Here is a 21,606-nt window from a genome sequence, read left to right on the forward strand (position 1 = left end):
AATTGATGGACTCCTGAAATAATCTTTCCGAAGGTCCCGCGTAAACCTTATGCATGCGTGTATGCGCAGCCGGAGACGAGCTCGTTTCAATGAGTGTCTGTGCTCTATTAGGACCTGTTCGCTTTTTTGCTCCATCGTCTTCTCTTATTTCCAATTTTAACGCCTTAAATAGAGCATTCATCAACCGAGTCTCCGCTGGAAGGCATTTTCGGAGCTACAACCCTATGGCTTCATCCATGTCTTCTTCATCTAGTACCAACAAAGACGTCCCAGAAGTAGCCGAGCAGCTCGCCAAAATCACTGCGCCGTACGGCTCCTGGAAGTCGCCAATTACTGCCGAAGTTGTTACTGGTGCCTCCAAGCGCCTTGGTGGTACTGCTGTCGACGGCAATGGGCGCCTTATCTGGCTCGAATCACGCCCCACCGAATCCGGGTACCGATATCGATTCCTTCCAACTATAGCGATTAAAATGAATAAATCTAAGTTCGCTGGTTGTTTTCTAGTTCGGATTTAGCTCGAAACAATTTGTTGCAATTAAGTTCAGAAATGCCGCTTCGTGTAATTCCGTTTAAACTGGTTTAGGCGAGGTGTGCTTGTTAAGGAGTCGAATAATCCAGGGGATGAGCCCAGTGATATTACTCCGAAGGAGTTTTCAGTTCGGAACACGACGCAGGAATACGGCGGTGGTGCATTCACCGTGGCCGGAGACATCGTTGTCTTTTCGAATTACAAGGACCAAAGACTTTACAAGCAATCTTTAATTTCAGGTGAACCAACAATCGATTAATCTAGACTTTTATATGTTAATTGATGGAGTGGATGTCGTAGACTTAGTCTACTTGATTGCTCACTGCCTGTAAATAAGAATGTGAAGGACTTGGAACTTTCAATTACTGATAAGTTAAGGTTTCACACAAGCAGATTCGCCTCCGCAGGCACTAACTCCCGATTACGGTGGAAGATCAGTCAGTTATGCAGATGGGGTGTTTGATTCTCGTTTTAATCGTTTTATTACCATCCAGGAAGGTACATTTTTTCATTTAGTGTTAAGAATCCAGGATTTTGTGCTATCAACATCTTTATCGTTGAACTTATTTTTAGACCACTTGTATGTATAGTCGTATGCTTAAATTATTTTGTTTTGGTAGATGGACGTCAAAGTAGCTTGAATACAATCACCACAATCGTGTCAGTAGAACTTGACGGAAAGGATATTAATGGTATGCATATTTTCTCTGGTGTGTACAAAATTTGTTGAAAGTTCATACCTAATGCGTTGTAGTTACTGAGGAATTTGAATTGTTGACCACATAATTAGTACCGCCAAATTGTTCTAATTTTGGGCATGACTTTCAGATCCAAAGGTTTTAGTTGGAGGAAATGATTTCTATGCCTTCCCACGAGTGGACCCCAAAGGGGAACGGATTGCATGGATAGAGTGGGGTCATCCTAACATGCCATGGGATAAATCTGAGCTCTGGGTTGGCTACCTTTCTGAGAATGGGTTAGTTGAACCATTCTCCCCAGTTGGTTGATCTTACTATTCTAAACCGGCTATTTGTTTTAGGTGTTAAATGTTACTGTTTCCCGTCATATATGGTGTTTTATCATGCTTCTTTATTCTCTTTCTCGTATTAATTTTGTTTTTTAATTCTAATCTATGTTAGAATGCATTAAAATTTCGCTTGAAAATAGATCAGATCTGCTTGTATACTTTATAGGTGATAGTTATCTCTGCCACTTAGAATCGTATATTGTTTTTATATCTAAAATGGTTTAAAACTAAAGTTCTGGATTGTGATCTTGATGCTATTGATCATCTTGCAGAGAGGTCTACAAACGAGTCTGTGTTGCTGGTGGTGATCCAAAGCTTGTGGAATCTCCCACTGAACCGAAGTGGTCTGCTCAGGGTATGTACATTAGCTTTTGAAATTATTAAAGAACTTGTAGTCAATGTGTTAAACTTCTATGTGAGGCCAAATTAACGCCATGCATGGCTGATGATGCCATTGTCTTCTGCATAGATTTTTTCCTGCCTCGGAAGGGCTGTTAATCTTCTACTTGAATGGTTCAATTTTATAGGGCTGTGACTGGATTTCTTAAACTGACTATCATGGCTGAACGTAATGCTTGGGGTTATTATGGTGTTTATTTATTTATTTATTTTGAGAATGTGCAGGAGAACTATACTTTATTACTGATAGACAGAGTGGGTTTTGGAATCTTTTTAAATGGGTGAGTTTTCCTTTTATTTTCTATTACCTGTATTTGTTTTCATTGCAGAACTTTAGACAATGCATACTGTAATTTGTTTTTGAAATCAAGTATGTAAAAGATGTTTCTTTTTTATTTTATTTTTCTGATTGCTTAATGTTGAATAATCGCGTATGCATTAATAAATGAACTCTTCACTACTTGCATTGAATTTCCTAGAGATTCTGCTTATCGGTTATTGAATCATGAATTGCAGTAAGTGTAGAAGGAAATTGCATACGAATTTATTTTGAAATTGGTCAGGCAAAAAATAACGGAAATAAACACCTTAGGCAACCGTTCTATAATCAGATCATTTGATATGGGCCTCCATTACATTTAACTACCTACCTGGTTCTATGATATAACGTTGCCAATTGAAATAATGGCACTTGTAACTCTTGCTTATCATGGAAACAGTTTGAGGGTAACAATGAGGTGGCTCCAGTATACTCTTTAAACGCCGAGTTTTCCCGACCCTTATGGGTTTTTGGCACAAACTCTTACGAATTCTTAAGGATTGGTGCTGGGAGAAACGTCATACTCTGCAGCTACAGGTGATTGAAAAAGTTTCTATTTTCTATGCTTCATGCTGCATTTTTGCCTCCCAGATTTTTGTAGACACTCAACTGCTTTTCCTGCATTGGATCCTGCAGACAGCGTGGGCAATCATATCTTGGAGTTTTGGATGAGGCGCAAAGCTCACTATCCTTGCTTGATATCCCTTTCACTGATATTGATAATATTGTATACTTGATCTATTAAACTTTGAGATTTTTTATTTTCAGTTTCACAGAGGACATGTTTTTTTGTTAGTAATATTTTCTTATATTAGATAAACATGTTTATGTTTGCAGGCTCTGGGAAATCATTGTATATATGTGGAAGGATCTTCGGCACTTCATCCACCATCTATTGCCAAGGTCTTATTTTTTTCTGCCATTATCTGTCTTCCATTTTCTTTGTAGTTTCCACTGATTTCTGCTTTCAACATTGCTAAATTTCAAAAGCTTCTGGTTATAAAACATCGGATGAAATTGTTTCTGCCTGTCTTTGACAATGCCACTTTTCCCATGCAGGTGACCTTAAATGAAAGAACCTTGAGAGTAGAAGGTTTCACTATTATCTGGTCTTCTTCTCCGGATATTTTGAAATTTAAGTCGTATTTCAGCCTTCCTGAGTTCATTGAATTTCCTACTGAAGTTCCTGGCCAAAATGCTTATGCCTACTTTTATCCACCGTCCAATCCTATTTACCAGGCTAGTCAGGATGAAAAGCCTCCGTTGTTGTTGAAAAGCCATGGTATGTTGCAACTACGCTGTCATTAAACTTCCGTAGTTTGGGGGAAATAATTGAAACCAGTATCCTGCAATCTTTTTGCCTATCAAGTAGGGTGTTGGAATATTTGCCGTTTATTTTAATGGAACATTTTTTAAAAATTTGTCATTATTTCATAAGAGACAGGAAAAGTATGTTTCGTACTTTACCTTAAATGAAGTGTTGTTGGAATGATTCTTACTGGCTTTTATTTCTAGTTATGGCATAGCTCCTTCTGCAAAAGTAGATATTTTATAGATATTACCCTACAGGAGGACCAACTGCTGAAACACGTGGAAATTTAAATCCTAGCATTCAATACTGGACTAGTCGAGGCTGGGGTTATGTTGATGTCAATTATGGTGGTAGCACTGGTATGATTGCAACCATTACTAGTTTTAAATATATTTAAAGAACAAAAAAATTCTTTCTATGTCCCCTGCAATGCTGAATTGCCTCATACTTGCCAATTTAGATTCTCTAGTTTAGGAATGTTTTTCATAGTTATCATAGTTATTTACTCAGGTATTTATGATTTGGCTATAAAGGTTATGGGAGAGAGTACCGAGAAAGGCTTTTGAGGCAATGGGGAATTGTTGATGTCAATGACTGCTGCAGTTGTGCAAGATTTTTGGTGGCACCCTCCTACGATCTTGCTTTCACTAGAACTAATATTTTCATGATTAATTAGTGATACACCTATCTAACCTTGAGCAATATCAAACCATATTGTTTTCTCCAGGTGGACTCTGGAAAGGTTGATGGAGAACGATTATGCATCACTGGTGGCTCTGCTGGGGGATATACCACCTTAGCTGCTCTTGCTTTTAGAGATACTTTTAAGGCAGGAGCTTCCTTGTATGGGGTGAGCGTCTTGTCTTATGCTAATCTGGTCTCTCAGAATAATTACAGTGATAAGCGTAGCTCTCAAACCAAAATTTATGTTATAATTTTTCTCATTTTATTTGCTGTTAAACTGTGTTCTGTTATACTGCTTGCATTGAAACAAAAATGAATGTTCGATGGTATGGTATGATTTTAAATTTTACTTTTAATCACTTATTACCGAAACTAAGTAATGAAAGCATGGTATTAAATTGAAGTTCAGCTACAAGCCTACAACGCTTGTTGGTGATTTTATTGTCTACAAAGGGAGATTACTGCTCGTTTTCTTCACAGTCGGCTGTCTAAGTGCACGACCCAGTATCATCTCTAATGGTGTTGATGTTATACATTTTTTTTTTCTAAGCATTGTATGTATTACTTGTTCATATAGCCCTTTCCCTTTGATCATAACTCCCTTCTGCTTTCTGTTAATACACAACACACGCACACATATGTATATATTTGTCTTTCTTACTAACTTTTGAAACTAGAAACCATGCAACAGTTGACTGATTGTAGTTCTCATGATCTTTGAATAGATAGCTGACTTAAGCTTGTTGAGAGCAGATACACACAAGTTTGAATCTCATTATATTGACAATCTCGTTGGTGAGTTGAAGAAACAAATAAGGAATCTCATATTTGATTTCCTTCTCATTTTAAGAGTTTGAATTCTGATGCGAATTATAATGGGCTGCAGGGAACGAAAAAGATTACTTTGAAAGGTCACCAATCAATTTTGTTGACAAATTTTCTTGCCCTATAATCCTATTCCAGGGATTGGAGGACAAAGTATGCCCATCTATCTTTCTTTTTCTCCTAATAATGATGATGTAAAACATGAAACATTATGCATCTCTTCATGGTAATGAAGGCCACTTATTTGTTGGGTAAACACTTTGTATTGAATTTCCAGGTCGTACTACCTAATCAAGCTCGTAAGATTTATCATGCATTGAAGGATAAGGGTTTGCCTGTTGCTCTAGTCGAGTATGAAGGAGAACAACATGGTTTCCGCAAGGTCCCGCTACTGCAACTTTTGAGTGGTACTTCTGAGTTTTGGCATTGGGGTATAGAATGCTAAACTTTGTGTTTTTAATGCAGGCAGAAAATATTAAATTTACCCTGGAACAGCAAATGATGTTCTTTGCTCGATCAGTAGGACGCTTTCAAGTTGCAGACGATATTAACCCCATCAAAATCGATAACTTTGACTAAGGATCTAATGTGCTGGTATGTATGTTTGGGAACCTTATACTTCGTGAATTACATGAAATAAGTTTTTGGAGATCTTCTTTCAATAACTTCAACTCAGCACTTGGACGAACTATTATAATTTCTGCATGTAGCTTCATGTCACATGTATGTTACATGATTTTAAAGGTCTTCCTGGCTTTTACAACATCACCTTCCTAGTATCGTTAACTATTCAGGAGCCCCATCTCCCAAGCTTTCTTTATGTCCTTTATTAAGATCATGAGTTTTTAACTACATTTATATATTTCATTTACATATTAAGTAAACTCTATTTAAATATAGCCCAATCCATAAGTGAAAATTTGGATTTATCTTAATTTTTCAACCGTGATCATCCATTTATTTATTTGTTTATTGTTTTTTATTTATAAAAAATACTAAAAAATTGATATCATTTCTCTCAAACAAATATTATCAATCATATAATTGTCTTTTAAATTCAAGTACTTCAAATTCCTTCCATCTTCAAACGGCTCCTTAGTGTAAAGTATTAAAAATAAGTCTTCAAGCTTCAGCTAACTGGGCCTTGTTGGGTCAAGTAGGGTCAAACTGGACCTTGTTGACCGCAGCCTGAAGTCTGACTCTGAACCTTGGAATTTTGTGGGCCGATTTCAGTCCTTTTCAGGTACCTAATTCCTTTGTTGGCTGTTCTTAGCTGGGAATTTCATCTCCATGTGGCCCTTTCATGTGGCCCTTTCATGTGGCCCTTCAGAAAAAAAAATCTGCATTACTTTCTCTCGACTATCTGTTAGTAATCTTATTATAGAGGAATAATTCTTCTTCTTTGTCACTACTGCTAGGCTTTCTTCCTTAACGATAGTTCTTATTTTACTACCTTCATGAACTAAGTCACTTCTCAGTTTGTCGCTTAGATTTTCATCCACTCTCCTGTTATTCCAATGGAATGGTGGTAATTTTTCACGACAGACCAATCACATGTCGTCGTTTGATAGCTTGATTTCTGAGGGATATGATGCCCACCAAATCTCAAGAGACAACCAAATCAAACTCTGGGTCCTCGACTCATAAATTATTTTACCATTTTGTTAAATCGTTATGAAACTAATAATTTCAGAAAATTCAAAGAGATGGAAAGACAACGACAAGAAGACTCCTGAAGAAAATTTCAAGATGGGCATCATGATGATTCGAGCCTTTTCGAAAAAGGTTAGTAGACAAGTTTAATTCTAAAGGGGGTTTCAAATGGGACGTCTAAATTGTTAATACTTTCCTCAAACCATCGTTGTTTAACCAACTCACGGGTGGTAGAGGTGGGGAAGAAATGGAGTTAGAAAGAACATGAGTGGTCACTCTCAAGCTTTTAACTTTTATTTGTATTGTGTAGTAGTGATCACACTAAGCAGTTTGTTGTTGCCCTTCAATATAGGTATATAGGTGGGTGAGGTTTTCCCGTTTTAGGTGGAAGAGATTGCAAGGACCACTCTTCTTGATTAGAATCAAATTCCTTCAGATTAAGACAAATTTGAAACCTCTTACTCACCTACCATTCCTTTCAACATGCCAAAACTTAGAATCTTCCAGCTTTCACTTTGCAAATCAACTGGTGATTGGATGTTTACTCAGTATCTCTTTTGTGGGGGATGGCTGGTTTAGATTCCTTCCATGATTTTTTCATAGAATTATGTATCATTTTTGTTGCAATTGAACCTTTTTTGATATTATGTTTCACGTGAACTTGAAAATAGCTACAATGACATTTTTTTAAAAAAAGTATGGAATTCCTGCTTTAAATGATACCGTTTTTCTAATTAGTTCATAGTTCAATGGGTTAAGGCACTATGTAGGGAAAATAATAATAAGAATAGTAGTAAAACTGTGCCCCACGAAGTTTGGAGTTTAAGCATCCGTCTATGGTAAAGTCCTTGACAACAACATAATGTCGTAGTCTGAAGAAGGCCACATGTGATTTCCTCTTGGACTGTGGAGAGATGACCTGTGCACTGAGTTGGCAGGCTGATTAAATTGAGTAATATTATGTTATTGTCTTCATTCCATCTTTTCACCAAATCCTTTTTTGCGTTACAGCCAAATACAGTTGGCACTTCTTTTTTTAATGCTTAACCCATCAAATCAATGCCATCCGGCACAAGTCAACATCAATCACACACACACCTTAGCCTCATGCTCTCTTCTTCTGTTCATAGTTAATTTGGTTCTTTCATTAATTCTCAGTACACCCAAGATCAAGAATCATCTGTTGTTCACATTAGCCACGAGGTGCTTAAATTTTTCACCCTGTACTGTTACCAAACAATGTACAAGTCTATATTCTTTATAATACCTATCATACAGTGTACTACTGCTACTACTAAATCTGAACCATTGCTGCCAAAAAAGGAAAAGAAAACATCCACAGAAAAATCAACTGGATTATGAATTATTATGTGCAGAGAAGGTATCTAAAGCTAAATTCATAAGGTATTACTTTAACAAACTGAGAAAGAGGTTGGTTTCGTCTCCTCTCTATCAACTTAATTGCTTCTTTTCCTAATTCACTTGGTAGTTGAAGGCAGACCCAGTCAACCAAGGAGTCCAAGTCTTTACCAAAGTCCAGCAAATACCAATCCAGCAGCTTTGGGATTCCAAACTTCTCTGATGCAATTCCTACTGCAGCTTGTAAATATTCTCTTTTTGCTAATTCTAGCTGGTTCTCAACCTGGGATGCTGTGTACACTCTCACCTTCATTAACCAAAAGTTCATGAAAATTAAAAGTGGAATCAGAGGATGGAAAAACATCAGGGTCTCTTAAATCTAATATGGATGAATAACTTGAAAATAATTGCCTAGATAATTAATGAACAGATTTTCATTTATTAGGAACTATCTTTACAAAGAGAATTGCAGAATAATTGAAGAGTAATGTAATAATCCAGAACCAGTACTGGCTTCTTCTGATGCGAAGAAAAAATGGTATAAAGGTTTTAATCAAAAGTAGGTGTAAAGATCGGAAATCTGCTGATGTGTTTAAGAACTTACAGCTGGGGACGACCAGCTTCCACATGATAATGCGAAAGTAACCAATGGTTCTGATAACTCCAACCCAAAAATACTTCTAAATGTCTTCTCATCGTACTTGGCACTCTTTGAGAAAGCCTGCGGTCAAATTAAATTACAAAGTTATGAACTTCCCAACTTTAACTTCAAAATTAAACATCACAATCCATTATTGAAATCAGCAGCTTACATATTGCGAATGGTAAGGAAGTCTCAAAATGAAATGCTCAATGGTTATAGCATTTAGCAAGTGTCCGCTCACATTAATTGTTGCCTGGTGGACGCATTATTATTATGAGTTAGTTTGCCAAAATATGAAGAAAGAACAAAGCTATATAGAGTAGAGCAGAAGGATAATCAATAATAATCTGTACCTTCTGCATCAAACCAGCAACCATCTCGGGACTCTCTGGTATTCCAAGTTGTAGAAATGCCTACAGGAATTCGATCACATAAGCGTGTGCTGAAGAAAGCAGAGGAAAGAATGCCAAGAAATAAAAAGAAAGAAATGACTAACTAGAAGGGTCCCTTAAGCAAAAAATTCCCAGAAAAATGGCATACATTTATCATGCAGGAGTTATAGACGTTGATCCAAAAGGCAAGTTTCTCCTGATGTGTAAGACGTTGCAAGTTGACAGAAGCAAGTTTCCCCAAGAGGAGTCTGAAATTTAGAAAAATTGAGGCTAGATTTAATATTTAATTTCCAAAACAACAGCATGAAGCGATGTAATATTATTATCAGTAGCGCAAAACTTACTTCAATCTTTGGAATAGAAACAATGAGTTTGTCGTCCGCTTTGTATTAATTGAACTGGCTTCAACTATACGTACGTTCTTGTATGGACCAATATCTCGCATTCCAAATTCTGAACATATATTATAAGGGTCCTGATGATCCGTTTCTTCAGTTTGCATCGTAGTTAGCATTGAGAATAGATGTAAACTTTCAGTGGCACCTCTGTTCTTGATTGAGCTCATTCTCAATAGAATGCCCGATAAGCATTTCAAAATATTTTCAGAGATATTGTTCGGACTATCATCGCCAGATACCTTGTTATCTGGAGCACGTAGTTGTCTCGCTTCAGCATTTTCTGGACTCGTCTCTCGGTTTTCGAACTGAATATGAGAAAAGTATATGTATATATATATGTGTGTGTGTTTATAACAATACCAAAAATGAATAATATGGAAATTTCATACTCACATTCAGTTTTGGAGAATTTGGTTTCGCTGATGATTTGTAACGAGCTGGAGATTTCTTGACTGGAGTCTTTATCGTATGGGTTTTCTGGAGAGAAGACACCTTGTGGTTACTTGTCGAATTCATACGCGATTCATTTTCCTTTCCCAGACCATTATCTGAAACAGAAAATAGGCAAAGGAAAAAGGGGTCAAAAGGTAATTCCAAACCTGATTCACATTTTTCATTTAATAACTTCAAACTCAAAAAAAGTTTTGGCTTTATCGTTCATGGTTGCCAAAGAATTACCAGTTTTCTGAACTGAAAGTTCGGATTGAACTTGCTTGGAATTGTTTTTGAGGGAAAGCTCCATGTTCTTCTTGGAGGAGGAAATGTTGACAGCTTCCTGATATAAGTCCTGCCTGAAATGCACAACCTGCTCTTCAAGCCGCACCACCTCCTCTTCAAGAACAGCTACTTCGGCAAGAAGTTCTAGCATCTGCAGGCGTGAAAGATCTGGCATTACAATTCTGGCTTCGTTTCACCAACCAAGCCTCTGTTTATAATTTTTTTTTAAAAAAAAAAAAACAATATTCCCGACTGCTAGCATGAATTATGAATATCATTGTTTTCAATGTTTAAGGAAAATCCAAAGCTATCAATAAGGAAGGAATTGAGGATTTGAAACACGTACATTGGGAGGAAGAAAAGGAGGGAGGCGGGGTAAAGCTCCCAGAGGTCTGGTGAAAGCTCTCTTCAAAGCACGACCCACATTTTCTTCATGTCTGAGCTTCTTCTTCAGCTTGTCAACCTGATGATTCAGAATGCCAAATCCAATATAAAATTATGAAGAAGAAAACAAGTAATTAGCGATTTTGATCGGGATGAAACGTTCATACGTCTTGTTGTAAAGCCACTTTTCTCTCTCTGCTTGCAACCCGTCTGCTCGTGGTTGCTTTTGCAGCATCAGGCAAGTTCGCCGCCGGCATATCCACGCTTCCCTTCAAGGCAATTCGGAATTCAACCTTTTAGCTTTTACAGTAGTATCGCACCAGTGATTCTAGCCCAGAAGTAAGAGGATGGGCGACAAAATTTGTATGAAGGAAAGCAGAAGACTTCATATAAATTTAGAACTTCATCAGATGCAGAATAAAAGAGATAAGAAGATTTCTTCATATTTTTCATGGCTTTCGCTCATAAACAGAACAAACCGTTTTTCGAAGCATGCAATAAATAAGGTGAGAAACTACAGCAACCTACTTAGAACTATGCACAAGACTTGGAACTAAGGCTGGGATTACTTTTTCATGATTCGCAGATGCTCTCATTGACTGCACCCTTGTCCTCCCTTTGCGATCCATCTCTTCAAAACTGCAATCCAAACCAAATTTATTACTCAATTTTCCTTCTCAACGTCCAAATATCTAACAAAACAATTCCATCGAATCAGACAAAACAAGGGATCAAAGCGTGCCTTAAATGGAGATCAAACCTTTCTGAGAGGAAAAGAGGCTCATTTTTTCATAGACGTCTAAGAAATTCATTGGCGAAAGACCACTCCAACGATTTACCTCCCAATTTCGACATTCCTCGATCAATGCAAAGAAACAAGAATTGGGACTTTATTTTCCGAATAGCAGATACTGGATGTCTCGGAGACATGGAAGTCTATTTAAGATACTGTATATGACAGCCACAGACAACCGGGTCTACCGACTCGGGAGTAATTTACCATATCTTCCACCGCTTCAAAAGCTTATCTGTGAGAGAAAAAGAGAGATTTACTCACTGAGTGAAAGGTAAAACGAATGGATTTGCAGAAAGTTTATGTGCATCTCTTGCATATCCCGCTCTATGGTCCACAACATGCCAGCGTCATCATGGAACAACGTGTGCCTTCTCTTTCGAACCCCATCTCCTTTATATCCCTTCTTTTTTTCTTTTACTTTCTTTTGGGAATGGACTTTCAGAATACAATGAATCCTGAAAACAGAGTACAACCAGAGTAATTAAGATTTCATTGGTTAAATATAAATCAAATCCCATGTGGGTTGTGATTGTTAGTGACTTTGGAAGCACACTGAGAGGCGATTGCATAAAATATTAATAAGGAATGAATTTGAGGGCAAAGACTGCCACAGTCACATGCTTGCCAACTAATTAATACATTTTTACTTCTTTCGGAAGATCCAAAGCAGAAGAGCTCTAGAATTGCCTGGTTTGATCATACGTAATAACATTGGTATTCGTTCTTAATTAACTACCTAATACCAACGCTTATTATAATAATCCCCCCTTTCATTTCAAGAAATGTATAACCCATTTCTGCTCTGTTCTTGATATGAATATAACAGATTTGCATTTTCAGACCTGACTTGAAAAGAGGGAAAGAAATTCACCTAGCACCAATTTATGCCGCTCGAAAATGCTCCCCACCTACTTTCTTCCTTATCCATCAAGAAAAGATAATTGATCAGAAATGAAGCCTCTTATCTCTAAGAAATCAACCAATGAATGCGTTCAAACTAAACCCCACTGCTCATAAAATGTCTGATGTCCCTTCAACCTCCTCAATGCATATGTCAAAACACAGCTGATTTCTTTAAAAACAAGCTTCAAGCTGGAAAAGTAGTGTATTTAATAATGAAATCTCTGTTTTTTGGAAAAGCAAATTTGGCTATTTTGTCACTTACACATGGAATGGATGCTTTGATGATAGAAATGGTCACTTATCGACTTAAAAAAGGCTTGTGGGAAATAAAGAAAAATGTAGAATAAATTTAAAAAAAATCAAAGTAGGCACTCACATCCACGTGACAGAGACATCAAAGCAGAAATATCTTAATGCTCCATGATTAACAAAAGTAATAAAGCACTAATCTTTCCATGTATGGAGCCATTTAATTATTGGGGGACCCTGTTCTAAAGGCAGTTGGGATGAGACTAGTGCTTACTTGAATTCCGAAAGGATCGGGCTGCTGAGTTCTTCAAGAGGTTTTAAATATGTTGTGTACTTGAATTAATGAAGAAAGTAAGTAGCCAGTAAGTGTTTCAATAGTAAACTCAGCAGCAATTCCAATGCCAAAACGGATTCGCATTTTGACAAACAGTTTATGCGCACTCGCGCGACGGCCCATCGAACACATCCAACAATTGGCAACTTCTTGTTCTAAATTCCAAACAAAAATAATTAGAATCAAATTGCAGTTGGAGAGTTAAGGCGTGTCATAATCGATGGCAGACAAACGATTTTGCAGGGCAGATGAGTAAAAGAGGGTTATTATTATACCTGCTTGTTCTTCATAGAGTCGATCAATCGGGAAATTGGTGTTAACTGAAGCAATCTTGAAAGCGGAAAAGTCAGATTCAAGAGGAAAATGACAGATGCACGACCTAACAAATTTTGTAGTCCCTTGATCGATCATCCTTTCGCAATTAATGCAAATTCATTGAAGAATATTATTGTTGGAGAGCCGAATCAGAGGCGTAATTGCACACTAAACGATTCCGATTATTGTTTTCCCGCGGAACTTCGAATTTTCTTGCTCTTTATTTGTTTGTTTGAAAACAAATTTGACTGCATCTGCAATTTCTATAGGCAATTAATAATTTTAAAAAATGAATATAAACAAACAAAAGCAAACTCAACATAAAATCCAATTCTATTTTAATATTATTTAATTAAAGAAAAAAGAATTATGTCAAAAATCTATCTGACACAATTATAAAAAATTTAAAATTTTGGTACACTCTGTTCAATGAACAGTTAAACAAAAAATTTCAAAATTTTAAAAAGATGAAAGATTTATTAAATACCAAACTAAAAAAACTATAGTTCAACTAAATAAATACTAAATATTCAATAACTCAAATAATGACGTAAAATTTAAATTTCCCCTACAAATAACTCTCAACATTTCAATGAAAAAAGACGAACAAAAAAAAAACAAATGGAACCCATTAAGAAATGTGAAGACAAATAATTTTGTTAGCCCAAATAATAAAAATATATTTGTCCTTTTGCTAATAGAAAAGAAAAGAAAAGAAAATAATTCTAAGGGAGCAACCTCATCCTCCTTCCTTTGTCGGTGTCCTTAGCAGCAGCAGCAGCAATGAAGAGGAGTTTATTGAGTAAATCAGCGACAAATCTGTTAAGAATGAGAAATAGAAATAGAATTGGGATCGAAAGTATGATCTTCATTCATGTTTACCACGTTTAAATAGGATACAAACTATCAACTAATACCTAAAAATAGAAAAAAATATATATCTAACTAAATCTGGTAAATAAATAAAATATACTATAAATCTAACCATAAATTGAAGAATATTAAGATATAATATCTAGGATATATTCCATAAATAATATATCTCAACACTCCCCCTCAAGTTGGAGAGTGTATGTTAATCACGTCCAACTTGTCTTTAACTTGTCTTTACGGTAGGTCAATAACACCCAAGTTGTCTTTCACTCTTGTCTTCTCAGTAATGAAAATATCCGTAAAAAAAATAGACCGCCTTTGATTGGTTTGCATTTTTAGACTTTCAAGAAATTATTGAATTTTCAAGAAAGATGCAAGACTCAGAAATAGACCGCAATGATTGACTCGAGGATTGGTAACTTGTCCCATTTAATTTGATTTGGAACAAGTGAATATCCTCCCTGATCACTTCTCGGTCCATGCATAAATGCTTTAGAAATAGACTGCAATGATTGACTCGAGGATTGATAACTTGTCCATTTAATTTGATTTGGAACAAGTGAATATCCTCCCTGATCACTTGTTGGTCCATGCATAAATGCTTTAGTGGATAATGACACCAAGATCGGTGCTTTGGATCACTTGAGAGGCTGTGAAGGAAAATACGAACATCTTGAATATGTCACCTTAGAGCTTGGTGAGAAATTTGAAGATGCTTATAACGTATTCTTGATATTGGATGATTGACGATGGTAAAGACTTCACTGATTGGTTAGGGTTTGGCTTTAGGTAATACTCCCCTTGGACTCAGAGTCCAAGGGGGTATTAGGAATACCACGATCGATGCTTTGATATTAGGAATATCAAGATCGGTGCTCTGATACCATGTTAAGAATGAGAAATAGAAATAGAATTGGGATCGAAAGTATGATCTTCATTCATGTTTACCACGTTTAAATAGGATACAAACTATCAACTAATACCTAAAAATAGAAAAAAATATATATCTAACTAAATCTGGTAAATAAATAAAATATACTATAAATCTAACCATAAATTGAAGAATATTAAGATATAATATCTAGGATATATTCCATAAATAATATATCTCAACAAAATCCAGTTATAATCTTGAAACCTGAGCATAACAATGTAAAAGAAAGTGCTATGGCGCTGCCAATTACAGCCGTGGGGGGTGGGGACCTGCCGTGCTAAAACGCCTTTATGCTTTTCTTAGCAGGCTGCTGCACTTTTGCCGTAGCCGTAGGGCAACGGCGGTGCTGTGACATTGACATGGCACACCCACCTTCCATCTAAAAAGCCTCTTTTACAATTCCCAATCGCAGTGCAACACTGTTTACACTGTTTTGATTTGAGGGGTCCCTTCTTCTTCTTCTTCTTTCCCCAAAGGACACTCAATTTTCAATCATGCTTCTGAATCATCTCCATGGATCGAAAGGAAGTTGCAGACTTGCAATTGAACAGTAAAGAATATTAAAGGAAAAGGTGATGATTCAGAAGTGTACTGCTCTGTCCAACAAAGTCAATATGTAGTGTACTCATACCTAATGTAGGATACCAACCTACCCACAAATCCATTCTAACAGAGAGAACATAAGATTCAGATGCCAAAAAAAACATCCAAAATTCTCACCAAATGAACATAATCTTACTGAAGTAATAATCGATCCTGCATTTCGAAAGGCCGAAACTCTTAAACTAGTTGAAAAAGATGAACAGAAAGATTGACCAAAGAATAGGTATAACCGAGACATTGTGTATGTAACATGCATGCACTATTGCAACATTATATATATATATTCTAATAAATAAGTTTGTTATCAATCTGAATGAAATAAATATATAGTATTCCCTACAAGATGAGAGAACTAGCTCAGGTCATCAAAATTCAGTTCCTCTAGGCTGATGGAAGGATGATTAATATGGAAAAAAGAAAAAATCTAAAACCAAGTGAATTCCAGAAGCTGAAGCAACTTCAGCTGTTCTACTTGAAAAGCGCCCAAGGATTAATATGAGCTTTTCTGTGTTCAGATTACTTGTTGTTGATGGCTTCCGTATACAGTGTAAGCTCCATAAGCTGCGTGATACATACTTGGATCGTGAGGCGGCAGACCATATCCATAGCCATCATATATGTGCCCCCCGTAGTAAGCTCCATTCCACTGGTTACCAAAATCTCTGAACTGCCACACCTCAACAAATGCAAGAAAAAATGCTGTTAAGACTATTTATCAACCTAAATCGGCCGCTACAGATGGTAAGAATTAAGAAGGAATGTAAACCAAACATTTCCCCGGCTACGTGTTTCCAAATTCAATTCCATAACTGAGACAAGGTTCAAATAAAAGGTTCATACTTAATTGAAGTTCTTAAAACAGCTCATTTTTTTTTGTTTTCCTATTCATTCAGGAAAAGCATGGAAATTGAGAGAGTAATGCATAAGTTTTTTGTTATTATTTTCACACTAGGAGAGAAGATAATTTGCCTGCTTATTTGCTGGATTTCGGCCCCAAGAAAGACGAATAGTTTGCTTGCCAATTACAGTTGCATTTAGTTTCTGCAAGGCCTCTTCAGCATCATTTCTGCAAAGGAAAATTGAGAAGAATATGTGGCAGAAATTAGTAAAAATCAACAAGTTGACAAAACCAATAACCAGATAGATACACTATTAATTCATGGTTTATATGATAGGAAAACCAGATCACGAACTTTTTACCTATTGGCAAATTGAACAAACCCACATCCTTTACCAACTGGTATTTTAACAGAGACTATCTCACCATACTGTGAGAAAGGTTGCCTCAGATCTTCATCGGTGACATTAGGATCAAGCCCTCCAACAAATATCTAAAAGGAAAGCTCAGGTTAAACCCAAGAATACGAGGTGGAATTTCTAGCTGTGCAGATAAAAGTAACCAAAGCAACTTACAGTTGTATTTGCAGAATCTCCTTCAGATTGGAGTCCTTGGCTTAAGGGACCATTTGTTGAATATCCTCCTATAATAAACAGAGGACAACATATGCATAAGCAGTCAAAAAGGGGTAGGGAAGTGTACAACCATGAGTAAACCCTCAGAACACATGCATTCAAAGAATTAAATCAAACCCTTTTTGATTGATAGACAGGAAGACACAACACATATTTCTTTGTTAGCATTATAGTTTTCATTTTCACAATCCTTTTTTATTCATAACCCCCAGTCTTGAACCAAACGCCCCGGAAAAAGTAGAAAGCTTCCATATCTTTACTTATTCCAGAATTGCATGTCCTCCCCAAAGACTAACCCTAATCCCTCTTGGAAGTGGTTTTAGGCTATGCACACTACATTGTAACCATACAATTTAAATATACCTTGTGAAGAATTCTGTTGCTGATATCCAGAAGACTTTCTAGGCGTTGCTGCACCAATGCGCATAGGTCTGCTCGAACAATATACACCATTCATTTCAGACATGGCCTGAGACCTTTCATTGTCATCTCCAAACCGCACAAAACCATAACCCTTGGAACGACCAGTATTGGCATCAATGACAACTTTTGCTGCTTTAACAGAAGGAAATTTACTAGAAAATGTATCGTACAACAGAGCATCAGTAACATCCGCAGCTAAGTCGCCAACAAAAATAGAGAGATCAGGATCATTATCTGATCGCTTGTCACCGGTGCTAAATGTTGCCCAATTCAAGCGGAAAGGCTGCTCTGTACTTGGCATGAGCACTCCAGCATAGTTCTGAAGAGCTTTTTCAGCTGTTGCATGAGCAAAAAATTCTACAAATCCATACCCCTCAGACAAACCACTTTGCTTATTACGAATGATCTTGATCGATGAAATCTGCGTTATACAGGAAATAAAACAATCAATGTTCAACATGATCATGCCAAACTAAGAACAATTCAAGATTCTTCAACAAAAAAGATTGTTTGGAAACAGTTAGGATAATGTTTTTATTATTTGGTTCGAAAAAGTAGGGAAAAGAACGAGATAGAGTAGCTAGAAAATCCATGTACATAGCTGAATACAGAGCAATAAATATAAAAAGCAGTAAAAGAAACCTCCTTCAGAAACAAAATGTCAATGTCAATTGCTAGAGAATGTGATCTTCCATTACTTCTTCATACCCTTTTCACAATATTCAACAGGTGGTAAATTTAAGAGGCTAGAAGATAAAGCCATTCTAGACAGGACTAAAAAGTCCTATAACATGCTTCTATGCTGCTTTACCATTTACCAGTTGCCAATTCGCTCTCATTAAAATTTGTCAAATGCCAAAACAACATTTTTGCAAAACATACGGCTGCATTTTTACGCAGATTCTATACTCTAACCTACTAATATCAGAAAATGTAAACCAATCGCAACAAAAAACTCCAATAAATTCTCACTTTCTCAAAAGTAGCAAAAACCTTTTTTTCCCAAAAAACAAATGTTTGATCAAACTTATAATTGTCATTTGGTTCTGCACTTCTGTGTTCAAATTGCACAACGACAATGAAGTACGCAAACCTCCAAAAAGAAAAATCATCAGAACTAGAAACTAGTAGACGTTTACAACTGTATGGATGAATCGGAAAAGGGAATTATTCAATATTTCTAGCCTTATGTTCAGGAAGAGAATGAATCATTTCATAAAAAAAATAAGAAAAGATTGATTTATATGAGAACTTTAACGATTCCAGAAAATCAGCAAATAATCATCATCGATAATAAACGTAAAGATGAGTGAAAAAGAAGAGAGAAAATTGAACCTCGCCAATGGAAGCAAAGCAGGTATGGAGGTAACTCTCGTCCATCCAATGATGCAAGTCACCCACCCAAATCGTTTTGTTTTCGCCACCAGATCCCTGTAGCGGCTGCGAATGCTGAATAGGGAGATGGTGATGCTGATATTGGGGGTGATAATGCATATACGGCGGCGGAGGAAGCGGCGGCGCCATGTAATGCGGAGGCGTCATCATATGGTGCGGCATTACCATAGCCGGCGGCGGGTACTGCATTGACATCCACGACTGCGGCTGCTGGTGGCGCTGATTTGGTTCTTGCGGCTGCGAATCAGAACCGTTGCTTTGCATCTTATCTTCCTCCGTATTAACAAGGAGAATGGAGCAGATTTTAATGTACACCCTTACTGAAAAGGGTAAAAGAATCTGAATGGAATGAGAGGAAAAAGAATCCGAATCTGAGAGCAAAAAAAGGAAACCCAAAGAAGCCGAAAGAGGAGGACTGGATTAGGGTCTAAGCCTGAGGATGAGGATGACGAAAATACAAACCGGAAGGTTTTTGGGCTGTCTATATACACCCTACGATTAAGGAACACACTTAATCTCAGCTGTTCATTTCAGTTTCCTCTCCCCGGCCTTTGCCTCCATCCGCCGCCAATTATCCTGTAACCATCAACTCTTAAATTACTAAAAGGTTTTTCTATTTATTTTTAATTTTAGAAAAATTAATTTTGTATAAATTTATCAAATTTTTTACTTTTATTTCTAAATAATTTAATCATGTTTTAACTTTTTATACAATTAACCCAATTTTTTGTTGGATTAAAGCTTAATACTATCATAATTTATTAGATTATCTCATAATTTTTTAAAGCTCTATAATATAAAAGTTATTTGATAAAAAAATATAAAATTAAGATCATTAATATAAATTTTGTTCAATGAATTAAACTTAAATATAAGTTTGTATTAATATAAATTAAACTATATTCATATAACAATTATATACATTACACAAAATATTAAATTACTAAATTTGTATTAAGTCGAGTATGTCCCAGAATAAATATTAAATAATTAAGCAATTTTTGTTTTGTATAAAAAGAAATCCATTAATAAATGTAATTTAGCATTATAAGTTTTAAACAAAATAATTGGTTTGGATAAGTTAGAGTCAATAATTAGACTAATATATATTTTAGTGTAATTTTATTCCTCCAATCTACCTATAAATAAATTCATAAATTCATAAATTCATAAATTAAATATAAAAATAAAAAAATAAAAAAACTATGATTTGTTTCAAAAAGTAATATCTTACTTTTGTCTCTTAACCATAGGACACTAATTTATTTTTATTAATTATGGAAATAGCTTAAAAAATAAATAAATAAAAGAAAATAATAATAAAATCAAGCTTCATTAATTAACAGATAATCATACATAATAATAGAACATGCAGTTGGTAATATGAATATACAACTAAACTAAGTCACTACGAATATCATGATTAATATAACATATAACTATATAAATGATCATAAATTCTAATGGATTTTCGACTCCACGTGGCTTGCTGGTGCAAGAGAGTGGCCGACTCCAGGACTGTGGCCCGGGGTGGTCGGACGGAAGTCGCCGCCTAGCACCTCGGCGTCGCCGTCGCCAGGAGAGGAGGTATTGTGTTGAAATGCCGGTGGCCTCGTCCCGAGAGGAGCAACACCGGCAGTTTCAACGATTTTGCGGCGAAGATTTCCGACGACGGGATGCTCCATGGGCAGCAGCCTTCCATGGGTGTGTGATATATTGCAAATGGAAGATAAAATGAGGAAGGCGATATGGATGGAATTGATTACAGTCATTTGTGTAGAGAGAGAAATATGAAGGGATGGGAGATAAGAGAAAGGTAAGTATGGGATGGTTCCAAGCTTTGAGCAAAGAGGAGTATTTATAAGCATGATTTTGGTACAAGGAGATACTCATGTTTTTTTTATGGAAGTGCTTATTTCAGCTTCTCGCTGACTAAAAATCTATCGTAGGTAAATACAACTCTATCTTATTTTCTTGAAATTATTAAATTATAATAATCTTAGTCAATTGCTAGCAAATATTTTTCACGCTCTTGTAAGAAATATTACGTTCCTTCTAAATCTATGTAGGATCTTACAATTCACCATCTTACACACCACTTGGTGTCTAAATCTATGTAGGATCTTACAATTCACCATGCCAATACACACCACTTGGTGCCTGGCTCTAAAACCATTTATAACCTCTCAACATTTAATTTTTAAGTTAGATATTAAACACTTTTTTAATTTATTATTTTATAGAACTTATTTGGTCAGAATCTTAATCTTTAGTTTTACATATTATGCTTGCTTACAATATTTTTGGTATCGTATAAATATATATGCATGAGAGTATAACTCATATGTTTAATTTAAAAAAATATAAAATCGAAAAATGAATCATCATCAAATTTACAATATGAAATTGAATGAATGAATTCAAATTTACAATATGAAATTTACAATAAGAATCAAATATGAAATTGAATGAATGGTTCGAAATAAAAACAATAATCGAGAATTAAAATTAGCCAAAATAATACCTATAACAATAATGGGAAAATAAAAAATTTAGATTCATGGAATTTGAATTTGGAAAATAAAAAGTAAATTAAAATTGGAATTTTAGGGGAGAGGAGGGAATGATTATGTGGCCCAAAGATTCTCGTAGAGAGAGAAAAAGTGT

General features: G+C 35.9%; 3 protein-coding genes and 1 long non-coding RNA gene across 12 annotated transcripts; 1 reads left to right on the forward strand and 3 right to left on the reverse strand.

Annotated features, from left to right (window-relative positions):
• The first annotated feature begins 10 nt into the window (after positions 1-10).
• Positions 11-7,392, forward strand: LOC111796842. Of its 5 annotated transcripts, XR_002815430.1 has the most exons (20): positions 11-433; positions 584-768; positions 923-1,027; positions 1,150-1,221; positions 1,358-1,505; positions 1,829-1,911; positions 2,181-2,236; positions 2,675-2,811; positions 2,911-3,001; positions 3,112-3,177; positions 3,334-3,556; positions 3,844-3,945; positions 4,120-4,205; positions 4,314-4,436; positions 4,996-5,065; positions 5,157-5,248; positions 5,373-5,477; positions 5,561-5,689; positions 6,789-6,880; positions 7,101-7,392. XR_002815430.1 is itself a non-coding variant. In XM_023679621.1 (19 exons), exons 1-18 carry the CDS (start codon positions 54-56, stop codon positions 5,672-5,674), a joined length of 2,238 nt encoding a protein of 745 aa, XP_023535389.1. In that variant the 5' UTR covers positions 11-53; the 3' UTR covers positions 5,675-5,689; positions 6,789-6,909. The 5 variants fall into 5 exon arrangements, 4 of the variants coding, with proteins under 4 accessions (XP_023535389.1, XP_023535388.1, XP_023535390.1 ...); XM_023679621.1 differs by lacking the exon at positions 7,101-7,392 and having other exon boundaries at positions 6,789-6,909; XM_023679620.1 differs by lacking the exons at positions 6,789-6,880; positions 7,101-7,392 and adding an exon at positions 6,256-6,423.
• Positions 7,393-7,917: 525 nt separating this feature from the next.
• Positions 7,918-12,586, reverse strand: LOC111796844. 5 transcript variants are annotated; one of them, XM_023679625.1, is made up of 13 exons: positions 12,309-12,586; positions 11,402-11,892; positions 11,211-11,280; positions 10,809-10,910; positions 10,604-10,720; positions 10,219-10,408; positions 9,934-10,088; positions 9,487-9,845; positions 9,291-9,390; positions 9,104-9,163; positions 8,920-9,003; positions 8,712-8,828; positions 7,918-8,414 (listed from the first exon to the last, which is right to left on the reverse strand). In XM_023679625.1, the coding sequence occupies exons 3-13, from the start codon at positions 11,268-11,270 to the stop codon at positions 8,115-8,117; spliced, it is 1,644 nt and encodes a 547-aa protein (XP_023535393.1). In that variant the 5' UTR covers positions 11,271-11,280; positions 11,402-11,892; positions 12,309-12,586; the 3' UTR covers positions 7,918-8,114. The 5 variants fall into 5 exon arrangements, with proteins under 5 accessions (XP_023535393.1, XP_023535394.1, XP_023535395.1 ...); XM_023679626.1 differs by lacking the exon at positions 12,309-12,586 and having other exon boundaries at positions 11,402-11,498; positions 11,699-12,044; XM_023679627.1 differs by lacking the exon at positions 12,309-12,586 and having other exon boundaries at positions 11,384-12,045.
• Positions 12,587-12,869: 283 nt separating this feature from the next.
• On the reverse strand, positions 12,870-14,059 carry LOC111796845. Its single transcript, XR_002815431.1, has 3 exons — positions 13,977-14,059; positions 13,199-13,492; positions 12,870-13,078 (listed from the first exon to the last, which is right to left on the reverse strand). It is a non-coding gene; the product is annotated as an uncharacterized LOC111796845 (long non-coding RNA).
• A 1,831-nt stretch (positions 14,060-15,890) lies between these two features.
• On the reverse strand, positions 15,891-19,501 carry LOC111796846 (polyadenylate-binding protein RBP47C-like). Its single transcript, XM_023679629.1, has 6 exons — positions 18,880-19,501; positions 17,485-17,965; positions 17,062-17,129; positions 16,849-16,979; positions 16,618-16,714; positions 15,891-16,315 (listed from the first exon to the last, which is right to left on the reverse strand). The coding sequence occupies exons 1-6, from the start codon at positions 19,201-19,203 to the stop codon at positions 16,160-16,162; spliced, it is 1,257 nt and encodes a 418-aa protein (XP_023535397.1). The 5' UTR covers positions 19,204-19,501; the 3' UTR covers positions 15,891-16,159.
• Between the last annotated feature and the right edge of the window lie 2,105 nt (positions 19,502-21,606).

This window comes from Cucurbita pepo, chromosome LG06 (genome assembly GCF_002806865.2).
Source record: "Cucurbita pepo subsp. pepo cultivar mu-cu-16 chromosome LG06, ASM280686v2, whole genome shotgun sequence".
In the NCBI taxonomy this organism is placed as follows: domain Eukaryota; kingdom Viridiplantae; phylum Streptophyta; class Magnoliopsida; order Cucurbitales; family Cucurbitaceae; genus Cucurbita; species Cucurbita pepo.

Bases quoted from the DNA above. Each gene is read 5' to 3' on its own strand.
- LOC111796842 (XM_023679621.1), top strand. From the start codon at position 54: ATGCGTGTATGCGCAGCCGGAGACGAGCTCGTTTCAATGAGTGTCTGT. The intron at 1,912-2,180 runs GTATGTACATTA...GAGAATGTGCAG, and splicing joins ACCGAAGTGGTCTGCTCAGG to GAGAACTATACTTTATTACT. The intron at 5,249-5,372 runs GTATGCCCATCT...TTGAATTTCCAG, and splicing joins TCCAGGGATTGGAGGACAAA to GTCGTACTACCTAATCAAGC.
- LOC111796844 (XM_023679625.1), bottom strand. From the start codon at position 11,270: ATGGATCGCAAAGGGAGGACAAGGGTGCAGTCAATGAGAGCATCTGCG. The intron at 9,004-9,103 runs GTACAGATTATT...TGCGTCCACCAG, and splicing joins TTGCTGGTTTGATGCAGAAG to GCAACAATTAATGTGAGCGG. The intron at 8,415-8,711 runs GTAAGTTCTTAA...TGGTTAATGAAG, and splicing joins GAAGCTGGTCGTCCCCAGCT to GTGAGAGTGTACACAGCATC.
- LOC111796846 (XM_023679629.1), bottom strand. From the start codon at position 19,203: ATGCAAAGCAACGGTTCTGATTCGCAGCCGCAAGAACCAAATCAGCGC. The intron at 17,966-18,879 runs GTTCAATTTTCT...TGTATAACGCAG, and splicing joins GCTTTGCTTCCATTGGCGAG to ATTTCATCGATCAAGATCAT. The intron at 16,715-16,848 runs GTAAAAAGTTCG...TTTCCTTTGCAG, and splicing joins TTTGTTCAATTTGCCAATAG to AAATGATGCTGAAGAGGCCT.